This window comes from Rhincodon typus, chromosome 7 (genome assembly GCF_021869965.1).
Source record: "Rhincodon typus isolate 14 chromosome 7, sRhiTyp1.1, whole genome shotgun sequence".
In the NCBI taxonomy this organism is placed as follows: Eukaryota; Metazoa; Chordata; class Chondrichthyes; order Orectolobiformes; family Rhincodontidae; genus Rhincodon; species Rhincodon typus.
The window spans coordinates 43,234,556-43,255,747 of NC_063338.1; the positions used below are offsets into that span (position 1 = coordinate 43,234,556).

The 21,192-nt window shown below is 39.5% G+C and overlaps 1 protein-coding gene across 1 annotated transcript in view; it reads left to right on the forward strand.

Annotated features, from left to right (window-relative positions):
- chn1 (chimerin 1) overlaps positions 1–10,678 on the forward strand; it is a 168,269-nt gene extending 157,591 nt beyond the window's left edge. Inside the window, exons 12-13 of the mRNA XM_048598753.1 lie at positions 6,161–6,266; positions 10,072–10,678. Of these exons, the coding sequence (XP_048454710.1) occupies positions 6,161–6,266; positions 10,072–10,243 (278 nt within the window). The 3' untranslated portion in view covers positions 10,244–10,678. The remainder of the gene's footprint in view (positions 1–6,160; positions 6,267–10,071) is intronic.
- Positions 10,679–21,192: the final 10,514 nt, after the last annotated feature.

A 21,192-nucleotide genomic window follows, 5' to 3' on the forward strand; every position in this document is an offset into this window, starting at 1 on the left:
ACCCCCCCCCCCCCCCCACCCCGGGCAATTAGGGATGGGCAATAAATGCTGCCTAGCCAGCAATGCCCTCATCCAGCAAATGAATAAAGTATCGCTTATTTTGTTTCCAGTAGATGATGATGGGTCAGTGAAGATGAGTCAGTGTAAATCGTGTCATTGTATACTGTCTTTCAGTACGATTGACTGATTACCCTACTTAGTGACATAACTTGCTGAAAACCTGGAAGATCCCCTTGCTGTGGCACCATTCAGACTGTCATCAGTAAGGGCGAGATCCTCACTGGAGACACTGCTAGATCCTTGGGAATGGGTACCTTAGAGATCAGCAATATGCACTGTTGCTTTGCCACTGACTGCAATGTGTCGGCCATTATTTATTAAGGGGATTTTTGTTTTATTTTAGAAGTACTCCTTCCCCATTTGATGATGGTATCTTCAAACATTCTAATTTGTGTCAACAGGAAATAAGGCATTCATGTTAAGTTTGCAAATGTTGCAAATTTGAATCATCTTTTAAAAGCTTTTGTGGGGCTAAATTGGATGACTTTTGAAAACATGCACTGAGATCACAAAAGATGATTAACAGTGCTAATCATGCTGCTTATTGGCTGCAAGCATCAACAAGTGGCTTAAATTGCAACTTGCTAGCCTGCTTCGAGATAGCTAACACCTGTTAGAGGAAACTGCATTGTAACTTTTGAAGGTGCTTTTAGTTGCATAAGAACTGAATCTGACCCAAGGAACATGAAGAGCAGCATTAAGGAAACAGGGCGAGCTCCAAAATATTTGGAGGCCTCAGCAGACAAAGTCAAAAGTAGGATAGATGATATAGAACTCTATATCTGCAATAGACTGGACTCCCTCCTGAAACATAATAAGAAGACACTAGGAATAGAAATCTATGGGACTTAATATATGGAGTCAAGTCTGAAGCTCTGGATGCAATGGATCAAGAAGTTTGCTTATCTCGCTATCAGTTTTGCTGTAAAAACCCTTGAAGATGATGTACTCTATTGATGCAGTGTTGACCTTAAAGAAAGTGAATGCAACTTCAAATGCCCATGGCCTACACTGGACCACTGGCTTCAGACACTGCTCAAATCACAACACACTCTTCAGTCAAGTCTCTATCAGACCAGGCTAATACTAGACATTCATTTGTGTCGCACAGTAAGCACTGCTGCAACACTTGCAGCAGTGACCCCTTTAGCTGCAAGGACCACGTCCAGCTCCCTCTTGAATATATCTAATGAACTGGCCCCAGCAGTTTCCTGTGGGAGAGAATTCCACAGGTTCACAATCTGAATGAAGAAATTCTTCCTCATCTCGGTCCTGAATGGCTTATCCCTCATTCTTAGACTGTGACTCCTAGTTCTGGACTTCCCAAACATCGGGAACATTCTTCCTACATCTAGCTATCCAGTCCCATCAGAATTTAATATGTTTCTATGAGATACCCCCTCATCTATCTAAGTTCCAGTGAGTACAAGCCCAGTCGATCCAGTCTTTCCTCACATGTCAGTCCTGCCATCCCAGGAATCAGTCTGGTGAAATGTCACTGGACTCCCTCAATAGCAAAAATGTCTTTCCTCAGACTAGGAGACCAAAACTATACACAATACTCCGTGAGTGGCCTCACCAAGGCCCTGTATAACTGCAGCAAGGCATCCTTACTCCGATACTCAAATCCTCTCACAATGAAGGCCAGCATGCTGTTAGCTTTCCTCACCGCTTGCTGCACCTGCATGCCAGCCTTCAGGAACTCTTCTGCCACGATATCCAGGTCTCATTGTGCCTCACCTTTTCCTAAACTTCCACCATTCAGATAATAATCTGCCTTCCTGTTTTTGTGACCGAAGTGGACAATCTCACATTTATCCACTTTATATTGCATTTGCCAAGTATTTGCCCATTCACCCAGTCTGTCCAAGTCACCCTGCAGCCCCTTAGCATTGTCCTCACAGCACACACTGCCACCCAGCTTAGTGTCGTCTGCAAATTTGGAGATATGGCATTCACTTCCTTAGTCCAAATTGTCAATTGTGAACAGCTGGGGTCCCAGCATTGATCCCTGCAGTACCCCACTCGTCACTGCCTGCCACTCTGAAAAGGGCCTTTTCATTCCTGTCTGCCAACCAGTTCTCTATTCATGTCAATACATTACCTCAGATACCATGAGCTTTAATTTTCCTTACCAATCTCTTATGTGGAGCCTTGTCAAAAGCCTTTTGAAAGTCCAGATACACAACGTCTAACGATTCACCCTTGTTCACTCTACTGGTCACATCCTCGAAAAATTTCAGAAGATTTGTAAAGCATGAGTTCCCTTTAGTGAATCCATGCTGGCCAGGAATGATTCTGTCACTGCTTTCCAAATGCCCAGTTTTTACATCCTTAATAATTGACTCCATCATTTTCCCACCAGTGATATCAGGCTAACGGGCCTATAATTCCCCATTTTCTCTTTCCTTCCTTTTTTAAAGTATGGGGTTACATTAGTGATCCTCCAGTCCATTAGAACTCTTCCAGAGTCTACAGAATGCTAGAAAATGAATACCAATGCATCCACTATTTTTAGGGCCACTTCCTTAAGTACTTTGGGATACAGAGCATCAGGCCCTGGGGACCTATTGGGTTTTAATCCATCAATTTTCCCAATACCATTTCCTTACTAATAAAAATTTCCTTCAGTTCCTCCTTCATCCTTGACCCTCTGTCCCCTAGTATTTCGGGAAGGTTATTTGTGTCCTCATTAGTGAAGACATTTCCAAAATATTTGTTCGACTGTTCTACCATCTCTTTGTTGTCCATTATGAATTCACCTGATTCTAACTGCAAGGAACCTACATTTGTCTTCACCAGTCTTTTTCACTTCACATATCTATAGAAGACTTTGCAGTCAGTTTTTATTTTCTGCAAGTTTACTTTCTATTCTATTTTCCACTTCTGAATTAAATCCTTTGACCTCCTGTGCTGAATTTAAAATTTCTCCCAGTCCTCAGGTTTGCTGCTTTTTCTGGCAATACTATATTCGTCCTCTTTGGCTTTAACACTATCCCTGATTTCCCTTGTTAGTCATGGTTGAGCCACCTTCCATGTTTTATGCCAGATAGGGATGTACAATTGTTGAAATTCATCCATGTGTTCTTTAAATGTCTGCCATTGCCTATCCACTGTCAATCTCTAAAGTAACCTTGGCCAGCTTATCCTAGCTAATACATGCATCATACCATCAAAGTTAGCTTTCTTTAAGTTCAGGACCCTAGTTGTGTCACTCTCCATCTAAATGAAGAATTCTATCATATTATGGTTAGCCTTTAGAACATAGAACAGTACAGCACAGTACAGGCCCTTCGGCCACGATGTTGTGCTGAACTTTTACCCTAAACCTAAGGTCTATCTAACCTCCACCCCTACCCTGTACTATCATCCATATGCCTATCTATATCCATAGCCGCTTAAATGCCCCTAATGAGGTCGACTCCACTACCTTCTCTGGCAATGCATTCCTTTGCTAAAGGATCTTGCACCACAAGTTTGCTAATTAATCATCTCTCATTATACAATACTCAGTCTGGGATGGACTGCTCTCAAGTTGGTTCCGCGACATATTGGTTGAGGAAACCATCCATGATGCATTTCATGAAATCCTCCTCCATTCCATTGATACCACTTTGATTAGTCCAATCAATATGTAGATTGAAGTCACCTATAATAACTGCTGTACTCTTACTGTGTGCTGTAATTTCCTGTTTGATACATTCCCCAGCCTCACAACTACTGTTTGGTCTTTTTCCCTATGGTGTTCCGCAGCTCCCCCCCACCCCATACAGATTCCACACTGTTTAGGCTAATGTCCTCCCTTACTATTGTGTTAATCTCCTCCTTAATCAGCAACGCTGCCCCACCTACCTTTCCTTTTCATCTATCTTTCCTGAAAATTAAATAACTCTGGGTATTGAGTTCCCATCCTTGGTCACCCTGTAGCCAGGTCTCCGTGATCCCAATTACATCATATCAATCAATAACTGTCTGTGCAGTTAATTCATCCACCTTATTACAAATGCTCCTTACTTTGAGACACAGAGCCTTCAGGCTTATTTTTTTGGCATTTATTGCCCTTTTAGAATTACAGTGTAATGTGGCCCTTTTTGATTTTTGTCTTTGGTTTATCTGCCTTCCACTTTCACTTTTCCCTAATTGGTTTTTGTTTCTGTCCCCACTTTGCTTTGTTCCAACTTCCTGCATTGGTTCCCATATCCCTGCCACATTAGTTTAAACCCTCCCCAACAGCATGGGCAAATACTCTCCCAGGATATTGGTTCCAGTCCTGCCCAGGTGCAGACTGTCCAGTTTGTATTGGTCCCAGCTCCTCCAGAATCATTTTCCAACATCCCAGGAATTTTAATCCCTCCCTCTTGCACCATACGTCAAGCCATGTATTCATTTTAGTTATGCTGCTGTTCCTACTCTGACTGGCTCATGGCACTGGTAGCAATCCTGAGATTACTACCTTTGAGACCCTACCCTAACTCCCTAAATTCAGTTTGTGGGACCTCATCCCATTTTACCTGTATCATTGGTGCCTATATGCACCATGGCAGCTGGCTGTTCACCCTCTCCCTTCAGAATGTCCTGCAGCTGCTCCAAGACTCCTTGATCCTTCCACTAGGGAGGCAACTTACCACTGGACTCCTGTTTGAGGCCGCAGAAATCTATTCCCCTTATCTATTCCCCTTACGTTGAATCCCCCATCACTATAGCTCTGCCACTCTTTGTCCTGCCCTCCTGTGCAGCAGAGCCAGTCACGGTGCCATGAGCCTGGCTGCTGCTGCTTTCCCCAGGTAAGCCATCTCCCCCAACAGTATCCAAAACGGTATATCTGTTTTAGAGGGAGGTGACTGCAGGGGACCCCTGCACTACCTTCCTACTTTCCTCGGTCTGTTGGTCACCCATTTCCTACCTTCCTCAGTAATTTTTATCTATGATGTGACCAACTTACTGAAAGTGCTATCCACGATTTCCTCAGCCTTGCAGATGCTCCAAAGTGAATCCAGCCGCAGCTCCAGAGCTGTCAGGCAGTCAGACAGGATCTGCAGCTGGACACACTTCCTGCAAGTGAAGGAGTCAGGGACATCAGAAGGGTCCCTGAATTCCCACATGGCACAGGAGGATCATGACACAGGTCTGGGATCTCCTGCCATGACTTAACCACTAAGTTAACAACAGTAGCAAAATGAAGAGAAAATAAGAGAGAAGAAAAACTACTCACCAGTCACCCCACTCACTTACCTGCTGCCTTTCATTTCACGGTTAAACCTCTTCTACTTCGCCTTTAGCAGCTATAGTAGTTTGCTCCTCCTCCAATCTTGCTACTGATCACCCTTCTTACCAAAGCCCAGTATTCACCTTAACCTCCAGCAGGAGGTTTAAGAACCTCATTTCTGCTAATCTTGCATATTTTTCCAACCTATTCATCTTTGTCCTAACGTTTGGGGTTGGGAAAATTCCACCCATTGTTCTGCACTAAAGTTCGAGCAGGAGACTTGCTCCCCAAGCACCCTAGCAGATTTGTTCTTCTGCTGATAACCTTCATCCCTCTTTCAGTAGTTTGTCTTATTCTGCCATTATTCATTCTACAAGTCATTCTGTGTTCTAAGGGGAATACCTCTTAGAATATCCCTGCCTGGGATCAATTTGCTTGTGGAAGCTTTGAAGTTAACAAATGCCATAGCATTTCATGTAGAATTCTGTAACATCAAACAACAACAGAAAGTACCAGACACTTGGAGATTTGCATGAACAATGATAAAGCAGTCAGTTTACACTAATTTATAAGTAGTTGTTGAATGTCTTTAAATACAACAAGTGAACACCTTCCTTTGTGCTTCTGAACGTATGTTTGGCTGTACACGGTTACACATGGAGCTCCAGAATAAATTGTTATTGCACACGAGGTCATGCCGTGATCTCCCTGTTCTGTTTATTGTATGGGTGCTAACACCTTCACCAATATTCAACAATACTATAATAGTAGAAGTTTCACCTAATACATATTCAACACCATATTGGAGCAGTAAGGGCACTTATAGTACCCAAAACTGGGCTCTAATAAGCCCAATTTCTTGACATTAATGTTTTGATATTATTTTGATTGCAGAGATTCCAGAACCTGATGAGCGATTGGAGTCAGTTCATGAAGCATTGAAAATGTTACCACCTGCACACTGTGAAACCCTGAGGTACCTTATGGCTCATTTAAAAAGGTAGATCATGACCATTCATATTAATCATTTGTAAGTAAGTGCTGACACATTAGGAAACTTTTAATTTAACCTTTTGATGTTTTTTTTCAGAAATATTCCAATTTTTTAAGCAGTGGATATAACTTGTAATTCAATTATTTTATTTGCCTATATTTTTGTGCCCTTGTACATCTCTCCAAAAGTCATGCTACTCCTGACTTAGAGGGAAACAAACTAAAAATCTCTTTAATCAATCTGACTAATTGTGAATGAAAAGAAAATGACAGGGGATCAAGTGAGGCCAAACCAGTTTCTCTTCATCCTATTGAATTCAATTAAGAATAGTGAGCTTACAGTTGGAAAATCATACTATTGACATTGGAATTTAAATTTCGTCAATTTGCTTTCTGTGCTACCATTACATTTTTTTAAGAAACCCATTAAATAATTGTCTATTTCTTAACAGTTCAGTATTCGAGTTCTGAAGATTGCAATTTACATTATAAATTATTTCATTAGAATGACCCATTGCCTTCTAATGACCTGTTAGTGATCAATAGAATATTAAGGTTGCAAATATCAGGTTACGTGTCAGATAGTAGCTCTCCAGGAAAAGCATGGAGTTCATGATGGGAACTGAAGACATTGGATTTGGTCTTTTGATTTTTTGTTGAAGAAAGTTTCTGTCCTTTCAATAGTGTATATTGAACAAGAAATTTGACAAATTAGGAACAATGAAGGGATTGAGAGAAGTGGCAGTGAGGCAGAGTTTGGTGTTGTCCTTGCACATGTGAAATATGACATATTTTCAGATTATTTCAGCAAGGGTAGCATGTAGATGATAAATAGGAAATGGCCAAGAATAGATCCTTGAGGAGCACCAGTGTTGACCATGCAGAAGTGGCAACAGAAACCATTACAGGTAGCTTCCCTAGCTATAACTATATAGATAACAATGGAGCAGGACACTACAGTGCCAATCAGCTGAATCTTGGATAGATTGGGTACCCATGTCACAGGTTGCATGCAAGTTAAGAAGCATGACAAATTGTAGCTTCCATGATGACCATCACCTAGCATGTGGTTCTTAATGCTGTAAAAGAAATGGAAATTTATTTGGAGGGATTTAAGTATGGGTTCTTAACATGATGGGCCAACTCTTGAGCCAGCAACACATGCAAAGATACCAGAGAGGAAAAGGAGATTGGAGATAGGGCAGTAATTTCCCAGGGAAGCAGTCAAAGATGTACTTTTGGGGAGAGGGTTCATACCAGAAGTTTTGAAGGACAGGCTTACAGAACTCAGAGGAACTGTTAATATCAAATATCATGGAGAGCAGAAAGCAAAATTGGGTTGTCAGCAGTTTGGTACGGATAAAATCTAAAAGGTCAATAGCGTATGGTCTGTCTGGTTTTAAGCAAGTAATGCAACCGAATGGACCACCTAACATCTACCAAGGCACAAGAAATGACAATGGCAAATGTACTGAATACTGCAAACACGTTTCACCCAGACAACATTTTGGCAATAGTATCAGAAACTTGTTTTCCAGAACTAACTGTGCCCGTAGATAAGCTGCTCCAGTATAGCTATAACACTGGCATCTGCCCAGCAATGTGAAAAGTTAGCAACGTATGACCTTAGCATGAAAAACAGGACAAATCCAACCCAGCCAATTACCACCTTCTCAGTATACTCTCCACCATTAGCAAAGTAATAGAAGAGGTTGTCACTCTATCAAGCAACCATTGCCCAGCAATAATTTGCTCAATGACATTAAGTTTGTGTTCATAAGGTCCACTCAGCTCCTGACTTCACTCCAACCTCCAAACAAGGTCAGAAGAGCTGAACTGTAGAGGTGAGCATCACTTGTCATCAAGGCAGCATTTGACCAAGAACTGCATCAAGGAGCCTGAGTAAAATTGGAGTCAGTGGGAATCAGAGGAAATCCCTCACTTGGTTGAAGTTGAACCTGGCTCAAAGGAAGCTTGTTGTGGCTGTTGAATGTCATTCATCTCTGCCCCAGACATCAATCCAGGAGTTCTTCAGGGAAGTATCCATCTTCAGCTGTCTCATCAATGGCCTTCCCTCAACCATAAGATCAGAGATTGGGATGCTGATGATGTACAATGTTTAGTACTATCTATGACTCCTCAGACTCTGAAGTAGCTTGTGTTCATATGTAGCAAGACCTTGACAACATCCAGGATTGGACTGATGCCACAAAAGTGCCAGGAATGACCATCCCAAACAAGACTGAAGTTTACCATGGCCATTTGACATACAATGCCATTACTGTCATGAATTCCAAATTATGAATTCCAAAATACCACCATTCTGGGGGCTGCCATTGACCAGAAACTGAACTTCACCAGCCATACAGTGGATACAGTAGCAAGTCAAAGGCTAGCAATTCTGGGGTGAGCAACTCGCCACATAAATTCCCAGTGCCTGTCCATGATGTATAAAGCACAAGTCCGGAGTGTGATGGAATACTCTCCACTTGACTGAATGGTTGCAGCTCTAATAACACTCGGGAATTTTGACATCATCTAGGACTAAGTATCCACTTGATTGATACTCCATCCATCACCTTCCTCATCAATTCCCTTCACCAGTGTAAGTAGCAACAGTTTGTTTTATCTGTAAATGAGCTTCATTAACTCTCTCAGACTTCTCTGACAGCACATTTCAAATCCTCAAGAAGGACAATGGCAGCAGGTGCATTGGAACACCACACCTTCAGTTCCCCTACAAGCCATGTGCCATTCCTTCACCGCCGGTGTTGTCAGAATCCTGGAAACCCCTACCTTAAGGACTACATTTGATCAAGAAGGCAAATCACCACCTGATCAAGGTCAAATAGGGTTGGGCAATAAATTCTGGCCTAACCAATTATACTCACTTCCTTCGAATCAATAAAACATAGGCTGATGGAACAGGAGGTAGATCTTGTGGACAAGATGAACTCAGAGAGGGCATGATGGGAGATTGAAGAGAAGCAAGAAAAGCTACAAGTTTAGAGCTGGGGTGGGGGTGGTTTGGCCCTGGGAAGTGTTTTTCTCAGTGGGCTGGCAATCTCATGACAAATAACTCCATGGAGGTCAGGATGAAGGAGGCAAAAAAAAGGAATTTAGTCAAATGCTTTGTGGGAAGAAGTAGCCAGTTGATTATCTTTGTGTTGTAAGATATTCCTAGAATAGTAAAGACTGTCAAAGTTTGGAAAAAGTTGTTTTGAATGTTTGATACTACAAAGTTTGACCATAGAGGTCCAGAAGAAATTTCCTTGAGCTTGATGCTTGGAAAATTTATGGAGATTGAATATGGTTGACAAGGGTGCATGAAAGGACATGTTTGGCATAATCTATTGAAAGGAGCAAACTTAGAAGATGAAATTACCTTGTCTGATACTTTGTCCTTATATATCTAGTTGTATCCTATTTAAGAACTACACCACATTAAATAAAGAAAATTCTTAATTATTGCTTTTAATAGATGTTATCAAGTTTAAATGAATGTGACACCATTAGATAACATTTAATTTGAAGCATTCCTAAACAAATAAAAGTATTTCAATACAGAGTACCTTTGAGTTCAATAAAATTTATTCTTGTTTGTAAAGGCACAGCAACTATCTCAACTTTTCTATATTTTGAATATCTGTTTGGAAAACTGATTAATATAAGGATTGAATGTTGAAAGTACCAATATACTAAATTGTATTAATTTTCAAATACTGTTGATTTGTGTTTAACTGCATAGTCTTTTACCAAAGTAAGTATTGTAATTCAGTAGTTACTAAGATGGATTGTTGCTTTTTCCCCAGGGTAACTCTACATGAGAAGGACAATCTGATGAATGCAGAGAATCTGGGAATTGTGTTTGGACCAACTCTGATGCGAGCTCCAGAACAGGATCCCATGGCAGCCTTAAATGACATACGTTATCAAAGACTGTTGGTTGAGATGCTGATCCAAAATGAAGATATTTTATTTTGAAACTGTTAGGAGGGGAATTTTAAAAAATGGTAGGAAGAATGAGTCAAATTATTTTATCTGGTTAATTGTTTCAGTGAGCAGGTTGAAATGACAGCTATTCTTTGTACTTTTTTATAGTATACTTAACTCAGACATACAGTAATGCAATTTGGAGAACTAAAACTTCAATGTTTGACTTGCGTTCTTTCATATAAATTAAAGCTGCTGCACGTATTCGTCAAAGATCTATGATGAAAATCAGAAAATGTTGCTTTTTTTTTAAATCATATATTAAGTGAATTTGACCCATGTTTGTAAAATTGTGAGCATTTGTCGAATTATTTAACTACACTTGTATTTTAGCAGTTTATAATTATGGACTAAGGATAAATCTACAGTACCAGATTTCAGAATATAATATTGATATTGCATTTGGTGACACGTTCCAGTGTTTATTTCTGCATTTTGAACTATAATATAGTTTGTCAGGGTTGTGTAAATTGTGCTTATAGATCTCTTTCTATTTGAAACAAAATGCTTTGTATAATATTTCTGTACAAACTGCATAATCAGAATCAGTTCTAGTTGAAACACAAAACAATCACTGGTTGATTTCTCGTGTAACTTTTCGGGTTTTTTAAAATTTGGCATGCAAACATTAATTTATTAAAATTTACATCTACAATGTATATTTTAGAGCAAAACTTACATTGGTTAGATATTCAGTGAAAGTAGCAATTTTCGTGAAATTACTGAATAGTTATTTAATTGCTGTGATTTCATACTATGGAATCATAGAGTCATAGAGTTATACAGCATGGAAATAGACGCTTCGGTCCAACTAGTCCATGCGAGCCAAATATTCTAAACTGATCTAGTCCCATTTGCTTGCATTTGGCCCATATCCCTCCATCATTCATGTACCCATCCAGCGGCCTTTTAAATGTTGTAGCTGTATCCGCCTCCTCTACCTTCTCTGGCAACTCATTCCATGCGTCCACCACACTCTGTGAAAAAGTTGCCCCGCAGGTCCCTTTTAAATCTTTCCATTCTCACCTTAAACCCTCTAGTTTTGGACTCCCCTACCCTGGGAAAAAGACCTTGGCCGATCACTCTCTCCACGCTCCTCATGATTTTATAAGCCTCTAAGGTCACCCCTCCGCCTCCAACGCTCCAGGAAAGAAAGCCCCAGATTATTCAGCACTTTCCTGTAGCTCAAATCCTCCATCCATGACAACATCCTTGTAAATCTTTCCCAAACCCTTTCAAGTTTAACAATGTCTTTCCAGGGCAGGGAGACTAGAATTGAATGCAGTATTCTAAAAGTGGTCTAATCGATATCCTATACAGCTGCAACATCACATCCCATCTCCTATACTCAATGCACTAATTAGTGAAGGCACACAAGCCAAACGCCGCCTTCACCACCCCTGTCTACCATGATTCCACTTTCAAAGAACTATGCAGTTGCACTCTTAGGTCGCTTTGTTCAGCAACACTCCCCAAGGCCCTACCATCACGTGAATACCTCCTGCCCCGATTTGCCTTACCAGAATGCAACATCATACGTTTATCTGTATTAGACTCCATTTGCCACTCCTCGGTCCATTGGCCCATCTGATCAAGGTTCCGTTGTACTTTGAGACAGCCTTCTTCACTGTGCTTAACACCCCCAGTTTTGGTGTCATCTACAAACTTACTAACCATACACCCTGTATTCATGCCCAAATCATTTATATAAATGAGGAAGTGCAGTATGCATAAGTTATTGGATGATAATGGACGTTGATGGCATTTGGAAACCATTGAATGGAGGGAGAACTAGCCCATGGCAGTGCATGTTTATTTATTGAAGAATTAAAGACAATGTCAAGGAATATACCAGCTTCTGAGTACAATGCTCATTTGTGTAGGTGAATAATATATATACATAACGTTACATTCTAAATTACTTATGCTCTGAAAACCTGTTTGCGATGACTTAGATTAAATTCACTTTTAAAGAAGTACTTTGCCCAGGTCATTAAAAGTTATATAAGCCCAATGGAAATATATTTCCCTTCTTTAAATTTATACTTTCCATTATTTCTTTCGTTATTTTACTATACAGCCATACTTCTACTGTTAATTTGAGCAATAAATATCCTAAAGAATCACCCAAAAAACAAAATATCCATTCACTCGGCTGTAGACAATTGGACAAAGTACTATCAATAGAGGAATAAATTAGATGCACTAATTATTTAATATAATGGAGAAAAAAGAACTTTTTGTAGGTCTATAGAAATGTTGTTTTAATAGCAGTTAAATTCAACATGTAGCATTATAAAAATATTTTGAAGTAATACTGTTGAATCTAGGTGCATGCAATATTCAGATGGGCTTTAGTTTTATATTAAGTGGAAAATAGATTTTTAATGCAAGGTAATTAATTGCAGTCGTGAGCCATGACTAGTTTTTGAATTTTTGTGTAAAACATAATTTATTTGCATCATTATGGTTTGGTCTCAGGATTAAATATTTGTTTCAAAAACCATTTTGCTACTTTGAAGTATATATTTGATTGCCAGCTGTATCTATGAGAGGAAAAGGTATTTGAATCCAATGTAAGTCTGAGCACCTAATGTGGTTATGTGCGGAGCACTCTTTAAATTCTTTTGTTTACTTGTATCTTTAAAGGACTTTGAACGACAAGTATGATTTGATATCCTTTTAGTCAGTTAAAGCTGTCAGAAATAGTGGCATGTCAGAGATTCCACAAAATATCGTATAAAATTGATCAAGAAACATGGTTAAGGGTTTCTTTTTTTGTTGAAGATCGGTGAACTTGAAGTGGTTTGATGCTTTTACTGTTCCAAAGGAGCAGAATACTATAATAAAAGCAAAGTACTGCAGATGCTGGAAATCTGAAATAAAATCAGAAAAGTACAGTTATAACATTTAAAAGACATTTTAATAGGTACATGAATAGAACAGGTTTAGAGGGATATGGGCCAAATGCAGGCAAGTGGGACTAGTTTAGTTTGAGAAACTTGGTCAGCATGGATGAGTTGGACCAAAGGTCTGTTTCCGTACTGTAAAGACTTTAAGTGCTGGAGAAACTTAACAGGTCTGGCAGCATCTACAGAGAGCGAAACAAGAGTTAATGTTTCAAACTGCAGATGCTGTAAATCAGGAACAAAAACAATGTTGCTGGAAATGCTCAGCAGGCCTGGCAGCATCTGTGAAGAAAAAACAGTTAACATTCCGGGTCTGGTGACCCTCCCTCAGAACAGTTCTGAGGAAGGGTCACCGGACCTGAAACATTAACTCTGTTTTTCTCTTCACAGGTGCTGCCAGACCTGCTGACCTTTTCCAGCAACTTAGTTAATGTTTTGAGTTTGATATAAATCTTCTTCAGAGCAGAGTACTCTGCTAGTTACTAAATTAGGAACAGGTCTGAAAAAGGTTACAGGTAGCAAGAGAAAATTGGCGATAGAATAATGTAGCAAAACATTAGTTCCAGTGCTAAAACAGCAAGTAGTAGTTAAAATTTTAAAGATCTCCTAGATATTTGAGTTTTTACACTGGAGATTTTCATTGCAAATGTTAAATTAGCAGTCAGAAACTGGTGAAAGGAGTATGTACAAATGCACAAAACTCCTTTTTACTGAGCAAGAATAACATGACAGCCAGCAACAAGAGACTTCTGGCAGTGCATGTTATAAAAGTATAAATCTTAGGTAATTTAAGATAATACAGCAACCTATAAAGTAAAATAAGAACATTAAAAAAATGGGAACAGGAATAGCCAAATAACAAGTTCATAGCTGATCTGATACCTAATTACACCTTCCGTTATGATTCCCATGTCTTTGATTCCATTGCTATCTAAAAATCTATAGATATCCAATTTGAATAGTCAACAACTCAGCATCAATAGCTCTCATGGTCCACAACTTCCAATGGTTCAGGACCCTTTAAGTGAAGAAATTTCTTCTCATCTGTGTTCTAAACGGTCAACTCCTTACCTGAGACTCTAGCCCGTATTCTAGACTCCCCAGCCAGGGGAAAGCATCCTCCCAGTATCTTACTTGACAAGTTCCTAAAGAATTTCATATGTTTCAATTAAATCATGTTCTAACCTTCTAAATTCTAGGGAAATTGAGCCTGGTCTCTCTCTCTCTTTGTAGGATAATTCTCTCCTTGCAAGAACAGTGAACATTTATTGTACTCCTTCCGAGGCAAGTGGATCCTTCGTAAACCAAAATTCTATACAGTATTCATGGTGTGGGCCCCACGAAGTCCAAAGCAATGTATTGCAATGTCTTCACTCTAATACACTCATCCCTTTGTAATATAGGTGAACATGCCATTTTCCTTAATACATTTGTTTCCAAAGAAATCTGATCACACTGAAATTAATATTTTCCAGTCCTTCATTGTTTTAAAAAATATTCAGCTTTTCTAATTCTTCGACCAAACTAACTTCAGATTTCTTCCTATTCTATCTGACTTGTCGTTACCCGTTTATGTGCATATCTAAATCATTTTGCAGCCTCTTTGCATCATTCTCACAGCATATATTCCCACTTTTAGTCATCAGCAAACTTGGATACATTACATTCAGTCCCATTATCTCCGTCATTGATATAGATTGTAAATTGCTGAGGCCCAAGTACTGATCCTTGTGGAAACCCACCAGTCACAGCCTGACAACCCAAAAATGATCCAATTATTCCTACACTGTTTCTGTCTGATAATGTTAACCAGTCCTCAATTCTGGCCAATATATTACATAATGAACTCTAAGTTTGTATAACAATCTATTTTGTGGCAACTTATCAAATACTTCCTGAAAATTTGAATATACTACCTCCTTTATCCACTATATTAGTTACAACGTCAAACTTTCTCACAGGTTTTTTCATTAAATGTAGTTAAATTGTTAATGAATCAAATGTGAACAATTCTATGGAACCTATTTTTCTAATCAGCCTGTTATTACACACCTCTGGAGCAAGTGGGACTTGAATCCGGGCCTCCCAGTCCAGGGGTGTGGGAAAGGTTTTGCCTTTCCTTTTTAAACATGCATGATCATGTCTTAGCAGCAGCATTTAGAAACTTACTTTCTGTGTATATATACCAGTGACTGTTGGACTGATGTTATGTAAGATGGTAAAACAGAAATGAAGTTGCATTGAGCTATAACTGGAGTGTTATACTATGTAATAGTCGATATATTATTTAGAAATGAAGGGAAAGTTTAGGTCTTGATATTACTCTCTTAAATGAGTTGAAGGAACAGAGATGAGAAGTTAGAGCTGTATTTAACCAAGAAGGTATCTTCTTGGTCACAAAATCTGTTCTCACAGGGCACATGACCTAAAGAGACACATCTGAGGTGATTCTTGCAGGAGGAGGTTAAATCTGGAGATTGACAAGTCTGCTGCTTTTTACGGCTTGATGAGGCCAGTAGAAATCACCAAGAAATGACTGGCATTTTTCCTCACACATTTTAATAATTGTTTTGCTGTCATTTTGTGTTTTATCAATGATACTGAAACCAATTAATCCACATGTGACAGATGTGATGGAATATATATTCTTTGTGGATGTATACACGTCTGTTCATGGTAGACAATGCCTGCTTTATAAAGGGAGAACAATTTTACAATGTAACACACATTGCTGCTACTAATGTGGTGCTATGTCCTAAGTGCTGTGTTGTTTTTAAAAATATCTATTATTTCACTGGATGTGGGCATCACTAGCTAGATCAACATTTATTTTCCATCCCTAATTACTTTTGAGAAGGTATTGGTGAACCACTAGTCTATGTGGTGTAGTTATACCCACAATGCTGATAAGAAGGGATTTCCAAGATTTTGACACAGCAACACTGAAAGAATGACAGTTTGGAGGCTTGGAGGAAAATTTGGAGAGGCAAAGCTTTCATGCCACTGCTGCCCTTATCCTTCTAGATGGTAGAGGTCACAAGTTTGGAAGTTGCTGTCAAAGGAGCTTTAGTGAGAAATCATAGAACCAATTTTTGGGGAATTCCAATCTGCTACATTTTGAGCTTAATTAGATGATCTTCTGAATAGATTGAAAGGTGATTTTAAATCAGCAGCTTCTGGTTAGGTCAGAATAACCCCCAAGTATTCAGTAAATTATTGCTCTTTCATTTTTTTAAAAAAATTGTATCTGTAATAGACTTTAATATCTGAAATGTGAAATTGTCAAAACTCATTTTTAAAATCCTGGTGGCTTTGTCACATTGCTGCTCATAGTAAATGGAATGTCATGAAATTTTATAACAATGGGGTTATTATGTCATAATTCCCAAAATATTATAGTGGATCTACATTTCAGTTGCAGCGTTCCTGTAAGTAAGCATAATTTAATTGATAGTCAAGGAAATTTGAAAACTGAAACATGCCAATCAGTTTCACTTTGCAGCTGAGTACCACCCTGCAATTTACGATTCTTTTGCATCTGTAAGATAGTGTAAGATCTGGATGGAGTGTGTTGTCTGCATGTGCTGATGTGCCACTTTTAATATATTATGGATAGATATATAAAATGTTGAGAGTTGCTTGCAACTTTATTATCTGTAACTTCTTTGTGTTTTATTTATGACATATTAATGTGAACTGCTTGACTACCAAAATAAATGTGGACGATTGCTGAGAGATGAAGTATTGAGCTTTTATTGACCTGCTTCTCGCCTGCTACTATGTTGTCCCATTTGTATTTTTCTGATTAAGTGACGTAGCAAGTTAAACAGAGTTGCTAACGTAATTCTGTAACTCAGTCAACGTGAAATGGGTACAACCTTGTTATGTGTCTTTTTGCACATTAAATATTAATTTGATTTCTGACTAATTCTTATATTAACCAAACTTCTTTGGATATTCGCGAATTCATTGAAGAAAATTCAAAGAGGATAGTTTTAATTTTGATACAGGATCTCAAGTCTAGATTGAAAATAGATTTACATGATCTGTAGTGATTTTAAGAGAGAAAGGAAGTAGTGTTCCATGTTAGAAGCACCTGTTTGTAAATTGATTTCAATCCTCTTGATGCTGAAGGTGGTGTGTGTTTAGTCATTAAGATTAGAGTCCAGTTTACTTACCATGATAAGTACAATAGTGGAGCTATGAACTCAAGAAAAGATCGTAAGTCAGAGATTTAAGAATGAACTAATGTTCTGCATGATATTTTCAGGGCTGAATTCATGAAAACTTGTTTGAAAAAGAATTGAAACCTGATGAAGGATGAATCCCTTTTATTTATCACTGAAATTCATTTCATACTGAGTTGATGCAGCGACTTTAGTGATACTCTTGAATGCATCTATTGCAGAAGTAGGTGACACCCATAGTGAAGACAATCGTGTAGATCTCTGAGGCTGATTTTTGGTTTGGCAAGTGGAGAATGACAAAATTGGTTTGCAGCTATTATATAAATATTATACTGATGTTACCTCTGGTTCTTCTGTCAATTACATTAAATCAAAGTCTTCTAAGTACTTACCTTTTTGCCACTGGAAACAGTTACGCTAAGTATTTATGTGGGTATATAGAGTTTATTATTAATCCAGGTGTGCCTGAAAAATTACTGTTCACATGACTCCATTGTTAGGTAATTTTGAACTAATGTAGCGACTGAACCTTTAAAACTGGTGGACTTCTGGTGAATGTAACTCCTTTATTCAATAAGAGGAGACAGAAAACATGAAACTATAAACCAGTTTACAGTCATAGAAATGATGCTAGAAGCTATTTTGAAGATGTTATTGCACATTGAGGAAAGAAATTCATGTTTAACCAATTTATTAGATTTTTTTGAGAAAGTTGTGATGTGCACAATGGGAAACTGGTAGATGTGGTGTAGTTAGATTTCATGAAGGCATTTTATAAGATGCCGCATCAAAGGTTACTGCAGACAATAAGGGCTCATGGTGTAGGACACAATGTATGGCATGGATATTAGATTGGCTAACTAACAAGAAAGGGAATGTAAAATAAGTGAGTCTTTTTCTGGTTGGCTAGTTGTAATGAGTGGGATGTTGCAGAGATAAGTTTGAATTTCCAAGAGTTGGAGGAGGGTAGGCAGGGTGGAGGTGAAGGGCCCACCCTCTCTGGAGTGTTCTGATGGAGATTTCTGCGCAAGCTCCATGTGTTTCCTGCTCTGGCCAAGTGCTTACTTTTGAGGAGGAGACATGGAGAGCACAGCGGGTTCCCCATCCCCCTTTCTTTGGGGTCGTGCTTTGGGTCCTGAGGTCGAATGCAAATGTGTGCTGCTCTCCCGTAAACTCTGAAACTGCTGGACCTGGCTCTCCATGGCAAATGCAAACTGACATGTGATTCACTGCACTGCTGCAGCTTCTGGGCAATGAGGGCCATTGCATCGCATATACCTGCCTGCTGCTCCTGTTCCTCCCTGTGCTGTGGACAAAGTCCCTGATTACCAGTACCATAGAGTCCTCTCCTATGTCTTCAGCAGTTCTTCAAGTACCAGTGACATAGGACATTTCTACCTCAGCCAGCTGTCAAATTGTCACAGTAGGTGCTCATCAGGTTGTGCTCCCAAATTCAATAAGCCCAACATTCCCACCCAGGTGCCAGTATCAGAGTTGGCAGCAATGCTGGAGGCAGCCAGGCATTTCACCGTGAAGGTGGCAGACATGCTAATGAAGACACAGGAGAAGTAAGGCATTGGGACCAGTGGTTAGAAATAATGAGCAATGAATGAGACTGACAGCAGGGTAAATATGAGAGTTGCATTGGAATGATGAGACATAGATGTCTCAGCATCCCTGCAGGAGCAGTCCCAATCTTCTGCAAGGGCCAGGATTCTCATCTCATAAGGAGTGAGAAACCTAATGTCTGGCACCCCTCCACCATATGGGTTCATGCCGCCCTGTGATGAGAGAAGGAGAAGAATTTAGAATCATCATAGAATCCCTATAGTGTGGAAACAGGCCCTTCAGCCCAACAAGTCTACACCGACTCTTGGAGCATCCCCTTATAACCCACCTAAGCTAGGCATCCCTGACTACTACGGGCAATTTAGCATGGCCAATCCACCTAACCTGCACATCTTTGGACTGTGGGAGGAAACCGGAGTACCCAGAGAAAAGCCATGCAGACACAGGGAGAATGTGCAAACTCCACACAGACAGTTGCCCAAGGGTGGAATTGAACCTGGGTCCCTGGTGCTGTGAGGCAGCAGTGCTAACCACTGAGCCACTGTGCTGACCCAATGAGATGAAAGTGAGTGGCACAGCTCTTAGTCCTTATGTAGGTGGTTAAAAGGTAGTAAGGTTTTCTAAGGTAGTGAAGAGGCAGCACAGAGGCCATACAGAGTTAGTACTGTGGTGATTGGCATGATGTGGGGGAGTCTCATTAAAAATCATAGAAGACTGAGACGTGGATAGCGTGGATGTGGGGAAAATGTTTCCACTAGTAGGAGATACTAGGACCCAATGACAAAGCGTCAGAGTGAAGGGACAACCCTTTAGAACTGAGATGAGTAGGAACTCATTGCCACAGAGGGCTATAGAGGCCAAGGCATTAAGTGTATTGAAGACAAAAATTGATAGGTTCTTGATTATAAGGGGATCAAGGGTTATGGGGAGAAGATAGGAGATGGGTTGAGAAATATAGCAGCCATGATCAAAAGGCAATGCAGATGTGATTGGCCAAAAAGCCTAATTGTGCTTCTATATCTTATGGTCTGTCTTATACTGTGGAACATGCATTCATGTACATTTACTACATATACAGAGAATAATATGTGAATAGAATTGACCTGTGTTTAACAATGTGTTGCTGTGCTGAAAGTAAAAAGGCTTGATTATGTTATAGGATTAATGCCTTGTGCACAACAAAACATAGCAAGCTCTGTCAGTGAATTATGGAGTTAGATTGCCAAGGGACACTAGTGTCCTCAAGCTGCACTTCCTGTGGCTTTTATAACATGTCTTTCATCTAAAAACAGACTTCTTTCTCACAGCACAGCTGCTTTCAATAAGAAGGCAAAGACCTACATGTTATTTGGTTTTTCCTTCCTGTTGGGAACAAGATCATAAAATAAGATGTTTAAAAATTGTATTAACTTTGGAAAGCAAAACACTTCTGATTTTTATAGATCCAAAATATGATCATTTATTATTTCATCAGGAAGGGCAAATTGTCAGTAATAGCGCAATTTAAATGTACATCTTTAGAATTTGACTTAGGGACGAATCAAAGTTTGGCCTCAGGCCTTTTCTGTTTGAAACGGAAATGCTGCAAATGCCAATTAGGAATTGTAATGCAGCTCATCATTTGGGGGTCTTGGGAATTTCGTACAGCTCCAACACTAATATGGCTAACAGCTAAAATGTGCTCAGAGGGATGTTACAGGCAGTCCCCGGGTTGTGAATGGGTTCTGCTCTTGTATCCATTTGTAAGTGGATTTGTGCACAAGTCAGAACACAAGCAGGAAAATATAAAATAGCCATTTGTAAGTGCAGGAAATGCTCATATGTTGGATATTTAAAATTACACCCCTGTATGAGATCACATTCCTAAGTCAGATTTTCGTAAGTCAGAAATTCCCTGCACTTGATCAGCAGCTAAGTGCTTCGAAGAGTTGGAACCTGGCTGGCTGTGGCCCACTATTTTGTGGCACCAGAAAAAGCACTGTCAAAAAACTAACTAAAACGTTCTACTTTTTCACACTTCAGGGGCCAAGAGGAGCAGTCACATAGTGACTGCAACAAGTGCGTGAAGAATATGCAGACGTTTACTAATTATGTTATCAGTAAATATGTTCATTGATGCTCAGTTTGTGTTCTACAGAGCCACTCACTCCAGACCGTATCAAAGTCTTGGTCAAAATGGAAACTCAAGACCTGAATTCCAGAAGTGAAGAGTAAGTGAGTCCCCTTGATGTCAAGGCACTGCTTGACTGAGTGTGCCACCAATGAAATCTAGGAA